Source organism: Malus sylvestris, chromosome 5 (genome assembly GCF_916048215.2).
Source record: "Malus sylvestris chromosome 5, drMalSylv7.2, whole genome shotgun sequence".
In the NCBI taxonomy this organism is placed as follows: Eukaryota; Viridiplantae; Streptophyta; class Magnoliopsida; order Rosales; family Rosaceae; genus Malus; species Malus sylvestris.
In genome coordinates, this window is record NC_062264.1 from 32,379,461 (window position 1) to 32,391,665 (window position 12,205).

At 34.2% G+C, this 12,205-nt stretch overlaps 1 protein-coding gene across 1 annotated transcript; it reads left to right on the forward strand.

Annotated features, from left to right (window-relative positions):
- The first annotated feature begins 4,783 nt into the window (after positions 1 to 4,783).
- Positions 4,784 to 5,897, forward strand: LOC126624375 (LOB domain-containing protein 29-like). Its single transcript, XM_050293429.1, has 2 exons — positions 4,784 to 5,095; positions 5,222 to 5,897. The coding sequence occupies exons 1-2, from the start codon at positions 4,817 to 4,819 to the stop codon at positions 5,660 to 5,662; spliced, it is 720 nt and encodes a 239-aa protein (XP_050149386.1). The 5' UTR covers positions 4,784 to 4,816; the 3' UTR covers positions 5,663 to 5,897.
- Positions 5,898 to 12,205: the final 6,308 nt, after the last annotated feature.

Here is a 12,205-nt window from a genome sequence, read left to right on the forward strand (position 1 = left end):
GTTGCACAAAACGTCCTTGCGCGACGGATTTTGCTTTGTCGCACAAATAGTTTTTCCTACTAGTGAGTGATCCATGATTAGCGATCTCTGTTGTCCCTGGTTGAGTGATTCTCAAATTATTTATTTCCTGTCCCTTTGAGACCCTTGGCTTACCCTACGTCAATTCCCTAACACAAGGTTTAGGGTTGAAATCATTCTCCTTAGTATAACTTGTATATAAAAGTCGAAAAAAAAAAACTAAAATCTTAATACAAGATTATACTTTGTACATATTAAAAAATTTGTTATTATTTTAAACGTTGCCGTACACGATGTGTGTAAATTTCTCTTTATCAAATTCAATTAGAAGTAATGCAAGATTGCAAGATTACAAGATTGCAAAGTACCAAAGAGTATACCATAGTTAACATTATTGGCAAAATATGTTGTTACCAATGCAGTTTTGACACAACAATTGGGCACGACATTGAAATAACCAATTGGCTGATAATTTATTTGATCGGGCATGAAATCAAAAAGACTTTTAGGATTACAAGGTGTGCGATATGAGCTAAGTAGGGGTAATCTTCAATACACAATTGAAAAACAAGCAATCTATTTCCGAACTCAATACGGCAAGAGATATTTTAGTGTGTCGGAACACGGGCATATACATTATATATCTTTATATAAGTAGAGAGACATTTTAAAGAAAAAACTTTTCTCGACTAATATAATAACATATAATATTTTGTCAATATTTTGAGTATATTGAAAAATCTTTTCAATAAAAAAAGACTCATTGTAACAATTTTTCAATGCAGAACAACTTCTCTCGTAACTTACACCACACGCCGACCATGCATGATACAATAACATATGTACAAGAGGTTGTTATTCCATTCACAATAAGAATCGATGTATCACTATTTAGATCAAAATTACTATACCTCTAAATAAATATTTTGGTCTTAAATTCGTATGTGCCAAGTCTAAGACCTTTTCAAATCAAATGAAGGACAAATCTTGCTAAATTAACAAAGTGTTAAGTGAAGTTTTCTTTATAGTGATGATTTAAGGCTTAACACGAATGGTTAATAAAATAAGAGATCCCGCGTAATAATTATTTGCAAGTTATTGACCAAAGAATATAGCACTTGGAAATAGCATGACTGAGGACTCTAATTTTATCGTCTTGCCATTCCTCTAGCTGGTAGTGACGTGGCAATTGGTAGCTGTGGGGCCTTCAGGTCTGGGAAAACAGTGCCATTCGTGCGGCGTGTCAACATCATAATTGAAGTAGATTCCATTCGCCATTTTCTTATTCACCACGTGCACTGCAATCCCCAGGAATATTAACCCCGCTGTCCCCTCATCCTTTTTCATCTTCTTATTTTCTTTTGGTTAAGTTCAATTTAACAATTTTCCTGGTTTAAAATATTAGTTAAATTTATCACTTAATATTATAGTTTAATAATATTTTTTTATTTGTAAATGAAAGATTTTAAGTTTGATTATTTCCAAATACGAATTTGAACTACTTTATTACTATCAAATTCTTAGGCCAAGTTCATCAATTTTCCTTTACGGTAAAAAATATCATTTGTTAAAAATATACTAATTAAAGTTAAAAGACAAAGCTGATTTTTTTTTTAATTTAACATTCTTCTTGATAGTGGGCTAGATGTGCGAATATACTTTTTACACAATATTTTACGATACATGAAAATATTTATAGCAATTGATTATACGCGAAAAGTTCTTTATTTATAACGGTTTAGCAAGAGTCAAAATTCTTTCTTGACTATCATTTTTCACTTGTGAAAATACTATTGCCTTTGTTATAAGTGTGAATCATGTGTGAAATTTCTCTCTCAATCATATTGAGGCCATTTTTCTTTGCGTAAAACTTCTTTTTTAACCAGCGTTTGACGTGCATTGTAAGTTTTTTCAAACCAAAGTAAGATGTCTCTGGTCATCTTGGCGAACTCTATACCATGGTCTGCTCTCTTTAATCGTCAAAGCGAAACTGTCAAAGCTAATTGTTTACTAAGAAAAAGTTACTGCCAAAGCTTAAAATTTCTCTCTCTTATTGGAATTTACTTGAAATGAATTCTACTATTCCAAAATTCTAGTAGTCAATTTATCCTTAAGTATATCTGTGGTGTTTTGCAGAAAGTCATTTCCTTTCCTATGTTCTCATCCCTCTCTTTTTCGTCAGCCACATTCTCTCTCAATGGTTACTGGCTAAGGTAAATTTAGTTATATTGTTTAAAAAAAAATTTGCAAGCATAAATTTTTTTGTTTTAAAGATTTTTTTAATCAAAATATAATGTAAATTTTAAAAGATTAAAACTCAGTGGAGGTTAGAATAAAACTATTATGAAGTTTTTTTTTTTACACAATCGATAGAAAAAGAAACTGAACATAGAACCTCGAGTGCATTAGAGCCTTGTAAAATTTTCGAAACATTTGAAGAGAGGTGGTCTAATGAACACAAAATCTAATGGGGCGCAAGTAAAGTACATAATGTAACATTTCGCATCCCATGAAATGAAACATGCATGCATTCAGTTCAGTATTTCTTTAACTATCCCTAAAAAGTTTTAAGACAAAGTTTAGACAGGTGTGTACGTTATTGGTGTTCTCTTTTAAGGGTTAGTTGAATCCCTACTGTACATCATATATATATATATCCCAAAAGGCAATTAATTTATCTTCTATTCATTCGTAACCCTTCTTGTCGCCAACATATCCCTCTGCACTTTATTTCCATGCCCAAGTGGCCAACAAATACAAATGATCACAAACTCATTCCGCCATTGTCTTAACGATTGCCAATGAGGTCCATATGGCTCCATTGCCATGCACAAACTCCTTCTAATGACGTCCACAAGTGTCATACTTAGCTGTTTACATATAAGGAGTTGAACTGTTCTCTGTATTGCTAATTGAAATTTCGATGTCCGTGAAATAGTGTTTCCAAGTTAGAAACTTTCACAATTATCCGGTCATAAACCGGTCATGCACGTGTGCTGGTATAGCTCCAATGTCTGCATATACACAACTTAAGATTTTAACTAGTACAAATTAGAAACAAACAATTACATCCTTGCTAAACTTTATATCCCTTATTATATGATCATCCCAAAAATAAAATTGATCAAAACCGAATTGAAAAAAGGGGAGCTGGAAAGGGAAGGTATATACTTAAAGTTAGGGTGTCATGATTAAGTTAGGGATGTAGGGCCTAATCGCACGTCTACATGTTTGTAGCTGTGGGTGACAAAGCAAAAGATATCATGATTAATATAAGATTAGTTAATTAATATACACTGTATTGCTCAGACAAACCGTGACTCCATACCTTAAACAAATAAAATTAAGAGAAGGGAAGGAGGACATTTTCGAACGTTTGTGCTTACCTGGGCAGCAAGTGTTGCGTTCCAATGTCATGATCTCTTGTTTCATTCAGTTTCGAATATGCTTCATTTCTTTTCTTCTATATCTTTATGCTTCTTGCACGTACGGTTTGGGATTATCTATAGATTATGCCCACTGAATCCAAGAACCACATTGGCAGATTCCACCAAATATGTTTAACGTTCAATAAATTGATCACACTAATTAATTGAATCTGATTAAAAATGTTCTCCCATTTGTGCAACTTCCTACTAATTAAACTATTGAATACATACATATATATATATATGTATATGTATATGTATATACTCGTGTCTCCCATTTCTATGAATTAAGGGGCCAGCAGTTCCCTAACCTGGGCTGATTACTTTAAGTAATTCTTCTCCAGCTAATTAAATAGCTAGTTAGTGATGTGAGCTTGTCTCATGACCACAATTTTGTCGGGGGCAAGAGTTAATTAGTTCAAATGTAAATACAATCCCTTCGCGGGTCCAAAATTTACCTTCAGTGCAATGTTTTTGGAACCCAATTTAGTATAATTTTCTCCCCTGTAACTCCACTTTTTCACTATCTCTTTTGTAACTCAAATAATTATGTTCCACATTGCTTATATCTCGTGAAACATCCATTTAGGTTCTCTCATGTGACATGAGCGACCCCCAATTATTGTTGATGTGATTATCAGATTATTGCCCCATGCATCAACTTAAAAAATATAATTTAATATACCTGACATCTATATAATTAGAGTGGTGGGTTTCAAACGTGTCGCTACAAGTCACATAAGCAAACCTAACGGATATTTCAAGAACTTAGTTGTATGAGGAAAAAATTGAAATTAGAATTGAGTTTTAAGGGCCCATTGAAAAAAATTGGGAACTTTAACGAAAAAATCTTAGTATTGTTCACTTTAACGAAAAATCACATTTTTACACTAAAAAGTCAATCCTGGTACTATTCACTTTACCCTTTATTTTGTCAATTTCGTTAAAACTCAAAGTTTTCAAACTCTTTTCATTAGTTTTCCTAAAAAATAAACCACATTTGTTGGAAGTACATATATTTCTACCCAACTATAAAAAATGAAACTAAAGTTGATCTGTTCAACAAAAGGATAGAAATGAGTTTGGTTTGTGGTAACCAGCTCCTTTTGTCGTATAAGGATGTAGATGTACAGTGGAATCAAATATGAGACTGCATAGAAATTTAAGATGGAAGGTAAAGGGGAAAAAATAATGAAGTATGTACCCCATTAAGGGAACCTAAAGCTATTAATTATTGATTATTTTATAATCAACTCCACTCTCCCTATAGTGTTTATAAACGTATGGTGATAAATAATGCTGAGCACAAACTATAAGCTAACAGAGCAGATATCACCAAAAAACCCTAAATTAAAACATTAATTGAAATCATGACTGGTTCTGGTTCTCCTTGCGGAGCCTGCAAGTTCTTGAGAAGAAAATGTGTAAGAGGGTGTATTTTTGCACCTTACTTCTGCCATGAACAAGGTGCTACCCATTTCTCGGCCATCCACAAGGTTTTTGGCGCAAGCAATGCGTCGAAGCTGCTTGCTCACCTTCCGGTGGGTGATCGTTGTGAAGCCGCCATGACGATATCATATGAAGCTCAAGCCAGGCTTCAAGATCCCATTTATGGTTGTGTTTCTCATATTTTTTCTCTCCAACAGCAGGTTTGTATTGTTTGACCAGCTCGAACTTGTGGATAACAATAGAAAACCTAATTCTGTTTAATTACCTTACAGATATTATATATCCAATTGATTGATGAATATATGCTTTTGCTTTGAAATCTTCAGGTGGTCAGCTTACAAGCACAATTAGATTCCCTCAAGGATCAAGCAGCTCAAAGCTTTCTCAAGGGCTCTGCTGTAGCAAACCCTAATGAGAAATTTTATGGGAAAGCTCCTTCTCATACAGAAGTTCATAGTTGGTTCCATGAGCTAGAAAGTTCTTCAAACACTTTTCCACAATTCAATTCAAATCATACCAATGATGCTGGAACCACATCATACTATGAGAATGGAATGATGAACTCAAATAACTCTGTTAATGGGAGTCATGAAAATTCAGTGAATATCCCAGATGAAAATGTCTCCTCATATGGCAGCTTTGAAGAGGGCACTTCTCATTCCATGTCTTCTTTTGACGTGCAAACCAATTTCAACAAGCAATGGGGTTTTCATGATGCTAATGAGCTTCAATCAGTGGCTTTCAGCTACATTGACCAGCATTCATGAATCATGATAAGGTGACCGGTGATGAGTATACCGATGCATGAGTTCTATTATCTCATCAGTTAAATTTACTTTGTCAGTTTTGAATTGCAGCCCTGCATACTTTGAAACATGCACTTTAAATGTTGTTGCTATAGTTAAGTTAGGAAGTATAATGAACCCTAGAAATGTTCATACAAGTGGAAACCCTACCTAGCTACCATAGATATGTTTAAGCTAGTGTAATTTTTTTATATTATTAAAATAATATAAGGTCATTTCTCTAATCGATCTCTGACAGAACTAGATAGATCTCATGAATTCTGATTGAGCTAATTTACTTTGTTTATTGGACCTCATGTAGACCTAAATTTTTTACCTAGTTTTTCTTTGTTAATACTGCCTTTCATAAGAAAACCTAGTATGTGGCATTTCACAAATTATTTATCTTTGGGTTCTATTGGTCAATTATTTGATCTCAAGTGAAAGATATACTGATTTGAAGGCCTACTGGACAAATCTAATGACCAGAGCTAATTAGCTTATAAAGAATATTCCGTCTACAATAGAATTGCTTTAACAATGAGATCAAAGAGAAATTTAATGTTTGAAGATTTACTAGGTGCAACCAGGCTCAGCTAGCTATAGTTTAATTCTTTATTCGCACTGAATGTTTAAGCATCGAATTAATTTCCTATATTGCTATATACTTATATATATATATATATATATATATATATATATATATATATTAGACCATTTTTTTATTTTTTTTTCTTTTCTTGAATAATTTTTCAGAAAAATATATGATTGAAGTACTTGGTGAAGTTCATAGTTAGTTTCCTTTAATCCTTGTATAAATCTTGATATATATAATATGTATGTACTATATATATAACATATTACACCACCTGTCTACCTGTTTTCATTCTTGAATAATTTCTAAGAAAATTATAGATGATTGAATAATTACCTGGTGAAGTTAATTCATGAAAGGATAACATCTAAATCTGCAGCTTATCTCATATTTGGAATAGGTTGGTGCTATCCACATCCCATTTTTACATCCCACACACCTCTTATTAATTTTCATCTTTTGATCTTCTTTAATTCATTCAATTCGACGATAAAAAACTAAGAGGTGTGTGTCAAAGGTAAAAAAAAATGTGTGAAAAGTACCACTCTTGGAATATTAACATGAGGAGGATTGGAACTCAAATTCAGAAAGTCCTGATCCCACTGAAATCAAAAGCCTATCTCTGTCCTTGGAACTTGGGAGGAAACCTGAAAATTTCTCCCAACTCTGGTCTTCCAAACCTTCTGTTTATTTCCTTTTTTTCAAAATTTTATCTTTCCCAGATTTTGTTTCATGATTTCTTGAAAAACATGCAAATAGAGATATCTGAATACCACATTTGGTACAGCAGAAAACTGAGAAATCAATTGATATTTGTATCTTCATGACAAATGCAGCTTAATTAAACTATTATTAACTTTGTCAAGAATGATGCTTTGTTCTTTGTGTGAAAATTTTCCAGTGTAGTAGACTGTGCACACACACACACACACACACACACATGCATGCATGCATGCATGCTTTCTCTGATTCTGACATATAATTATACGTAGTGTGCTCATCAATGCAAATGTTTTTGGGCCTAAAGTTAAACTGCATGCTTATGAGTTTTTGGCTAAGATCAAACCCTATCTATCTATCTATATATTAATTCTAGTGAAAGGATTTCATGTATATCTGCAGCATTTTCATTAATATTTCCTAACAATAACGAATTAAGTTAGAAATGTGATGCCACTTAGTACTACGGTCTAGTTGTATTCCTCTTCACTTGTAAGTAAGTGGTATTCCTCTTCACTTGTAAGTAAGAGGTCTTCGGTTCGATTCTCACCAAAGACGAGTTTGAACCATATTATGCTAGCCTATTGTGAGGCTAAGCTCATCCCCTCCCCTTTAGTGTAGATAATATCGTTTATTCCAAAACAAAACAAAAAGTTAGAAATGTGATGGCTAATGAGTATTTTGCTGTGATCATTATGATTCGTAGCTAGTAATGGGATCAAAACCCTAGCTATCTTCAGACCAAACAAAAACCCTGGCTGTCTATATATAAGTAACTATTATTTTAGCCACTTTATCATATCAAACATAATGAGATGCAGATTCCATTACCCCAAATTTGATGGGTTACAAAACTCCGTTGATTTATAGTACTGGTGCTTATTGATTGCTTAATCAGGAGTGCCCTAATCCTTCCATAAAAAGGGGAACTGGTTTTGCACTATTAAATTCTTGCTTAAGTCCAAGAACCATTACGATTACAGTTAAAAAGAAATAATTGCGCGTACGCTGTACATTCTTTTAGGGCGTGCATTATCCATGATTCAGAAGTTCAGCCAATTACTTTAGCTATAGGTAGTTGTCAATATTTTCAGCCAGACTATAATGTAAGTGAGCGGTACCTAATTTATAAATTTTGGTTGTTTTTATGCGTACTTCTCCTGATCGTTGAGGGCCAGTTTCTTGTGCTTTTGGCATTCATATGTAAATATGACATGTTTCGGTGTTTCGGGTACACAAAACTAGTTACAATTAACAACCATTTGAAGTCAAAACGAAAATTAGTGCTGCATTATGATTCTCGAGGGTTTAGGGTTAGGGTTCATGGCTTACCCTTGAAGAAGCCAAAAGTAAAAAGTAAACAGAAAAACTAGTCTTGCTTTCTTCGGTTGAAAGTTAAAACTCCCAACTAAGTTGGACCACACTCCTTAATTGGTATACAGACCCAACTCTATGGGCACTTTTGTATTTGTGAAACCCTAAGTAAGTCATGGTAAAAGCCCACAAACGCATCAAATCCATTCAGGTCCACCTGACAACTTTGAGGAAAAATAAAATAAACTATTTCAAGGATGCAAACCACCTTGTCAAAATATACAAAAGAAATGTTTTGTTAGTAGTAGAAAAGAAAAGCGTAAATTATATTTTCCCTCTTCAAGTTTGGGATCGATTTCAATTTTTTATAACATCTTTAAAATATTTCAATTTCATAAATTTATTTATCATTTTATTTCAATTTCATACATTCGTTAAAAAATTTGTTAATAAACCGTTAAGTGATGATGTGGCTGCCAAAATTATGCCACGTAGAAAAAAAATAAAAAAACCCATCTTCTTCCCTAGCACACCCATCCCACCTGCAACCCCCCCACCGCACCCCACCCCACCCCACCCCACCCAAAACCCACCCGCAACCCAAAACGCACCCTCGGGCATCAGAACACCATGTCCTGGGAGGACGAAATTGTTATGCACGATGTCACCCATGCGGCCCTCGTCGTCTCCGACCGCGTTGGCCGTGAAGTCGCATCGCAACTCGATCTTGAAAAAGCCCTAGAAGCTTCTCGATACGCTAGTGTGCAGGTGTCTGTGGGTGGGGTTTTGATTTGGGATCGGATTTTCAAATTCGGTATGCAGGTGTTTGTGGGTGGGGTGGGGTGGGAGATGGGTTTTTGGATGGTTTGTGGGGTGGGGGGGGGGAAGGGTTGCGAGGGAGGGGGGGGGATTCAAGTAGGGTGGGGTGGGTGTGCTCGGGAAAGAAGATGGTTTCTTTCTTTTCTTTTTATTTTTATTTTTAATAGGATAAATTATTATAATATTTTAAATTCATAAAAAAAAATTGACACGTGGTACAAATTTGACAGCCACGTTATCACTTAACGGATTTTCTAATAGATGTATGAAATTGAAATAAAATGATAATTAAGTGTATGAAATTGAAATGTTTTAAAGATGTTGTAAGGAATTGAAATTGACTCCAAACCTGAGGGGCTAAAATGTAATTTACTGAAAAGAAAACCAACCATGGCTGGTTTTTTTAAGCTTAAAAGAATGTGTATAAGGTTTCACTCATGCGGTTAAAAATATTTATTTTTGCATTTAGGATCTTATGTTTTGATTCTCTTCAGGAAAACTAATGAAAATGGCTTGAAAACTTTAAGTTTTAATGATAATGACAAAAAAAAGGGTAAAGTGAATAGTACCATAATTGACTTTTTAGTGTAAAAATATGGTTTTTCGTTAAAGTGAACAGTACCGGGTGCTTTTCGTTAAAATTCCCTTTTTAATATTGTTGGTGTTAAAAAAAATAAAAATAAAAAATAAAAATAAAAAAAGCGTGTATTGAAACGTCTCCTATTGTGCATTTAGAAAATCATTTTAACCAAATTTTATGAGTGAGCCCATCAAGTTTTGTTACAACAAAATCATTGCCAAACTACATGAAAGGATTGTAACACGAAACGAACATATTGATGAGTTTGATTCATTTGTTTACAATGAGAAGACAAAATTATCATGCACATTAGAACTGAACTTTAACTAAACTTTAGTGAACTATACAAAAGTACACTTAAAAAGTTCAAACAAACCCTCCAAAGTATGCAGCAAAAATTGGCCATTTTCACACAAGACGCAGCTCAGCACAAAGCTCAATGATCTAATTAAATCCCATTTTCTTTCTTCTGCGGCCAAACTTCTTTTCTTCTTCTTCGTCCCTTCTATCTTTTTCTTTGTCATAAAACTTCGTTTGTTTCAATTCAATAATGCATTTCTTTAAGCAGAGCGGCACGCACTTGGTGTAAAGACAATTAGACAGAGCCCCACCTCCAGTTTCTGTCACTGATCCCTAAGATCGGACGGCTTACATTGCACGTGTGCGCATCCATAGTCAATAGTCAAATTTTGGTATTTTTAAACCCTAGAGGCAATGTCCCCTCGTGCTTTTCTTACTCAATTCCATTTTCTATTTAAAATATTATCCCATTTTAAATCCGAAATATTTTAAAGGTTATCAATATATTAGCCTTGACCAACCACTCCAAGCACTGTATTTTTTCAAGTTGGGTTGGATTTTTTCGCAAAATGTTTGAGTGTAAATAAAATAATCATTCAATATAAGTTGTAATTTTATTTTATCAAGTTTTCGATGAGGGATTGCATTTTTAAACAGGAAATACACTTGTTCAAGAATTAAAAAGAGCAAATTTCGGTCATGATGCTATGACCAAATTTTCTGGCCAATTTGACACTAGTAGTCGTTGGAGCATTGTCGAATTTTGTTGGTTATAAAATGATACGCCCCGATCCCGATATACGAGGGACATCGGGATGGTCACGTATTAGCCGACATTCAAGGGTGACGCAAGTCATTTAATGAATGCATATGCTGAGAACATGCATATAAATTTCGCGCATAACTACGCAAAGTAATATTCAAATACAAGCTACTAAAATAAAATAATAATATTCAACTACCAACAATGAAAACATAGTGATAATGCATGACATATTTAGAGCATACATCTCATTTAGAATACAAGCGGAATGTGCTATTACAAGTAATGTCAAGGCAGAGAGGATGGTACAAAATCACTGGTAGGGGAATGCCTCGTAGCTCGGATCGTAAGCCTTGTTCCTATGTCCTAAGGGGGCTCAAAACAAACATGAGTGGACCAAGTTGATATATATATATATAAAATACTAAAATAGTTATTCAATAACGTACTAACCTCCAAAGTTTTATGAAAACTAATAGCATAATATGTGATAGGTTTCTCCGAAAACCCTAGTATGCCATTAAACCTTTCATAAAACTTATATCGTATATAGTGTGCTACATAGTGGTATCATAATCGACTCGTATGCCCCTACATCACCCAACTTGTTGGCCAAATATAATATATCTTCCGACCCATAGGCCTCTACATCACCCAACCCGTAGGCCAATATAATATCTTCCGACCCATAGGCCCCTACATCACCCAACTCGTAGGCCAATATAATATCTTTCGACCCATAGGTCAATAAGTATCATCGCCCGTAGGCAGAGCAGTGACCACTAGATAAGCACAAAACCTTGAATATAATCTTTCCAACATACGTACATATATATATATATATATATATATATATCTCAAAACATCTTCATAGTATATAGTCATCCATCATATATAGTGTAAAAACATGTTCATAAGTAGTATATAGTCATCCATCATATATACTACAAAGAACATAAATTCAATAAAGTATGGTATTCCAAAATATTCTTAGTAAAGCATGATAATCATAAAGTGTAAATCTAATTTACTCATAAAATGTTTCGTAAAACGTAACCATTAAATCATGCTTTTCATGTATGCATTTCTACTATTAAAACATGCATTTTAGAAGGGGTCCACTCACAGATACTCCGTCGTCGAAGAGCCGTGTGAAATAAAAAGAATAGAATCGTTGCTAATAATCGTACCTAAGCACATAAATTGTCCAATTAATAAAATTATATCATAACGATTGAATTTCGAGAAACGAACATCATAAATGGATTCAGGACATCAAAAAACATGAAAGAGGACCTCGAGAACCCTCATGCACGGCCTGGGCTCCTAAGATCCGTTTAGGTTGGGCCGGATTCGGGTTTGGGCTTAGGCCAAAGGGTTTCTAGGCTTAAAGGGTTTAGGCCTCATGGGCCTAAGGTCAACAGGTCGAAGGCC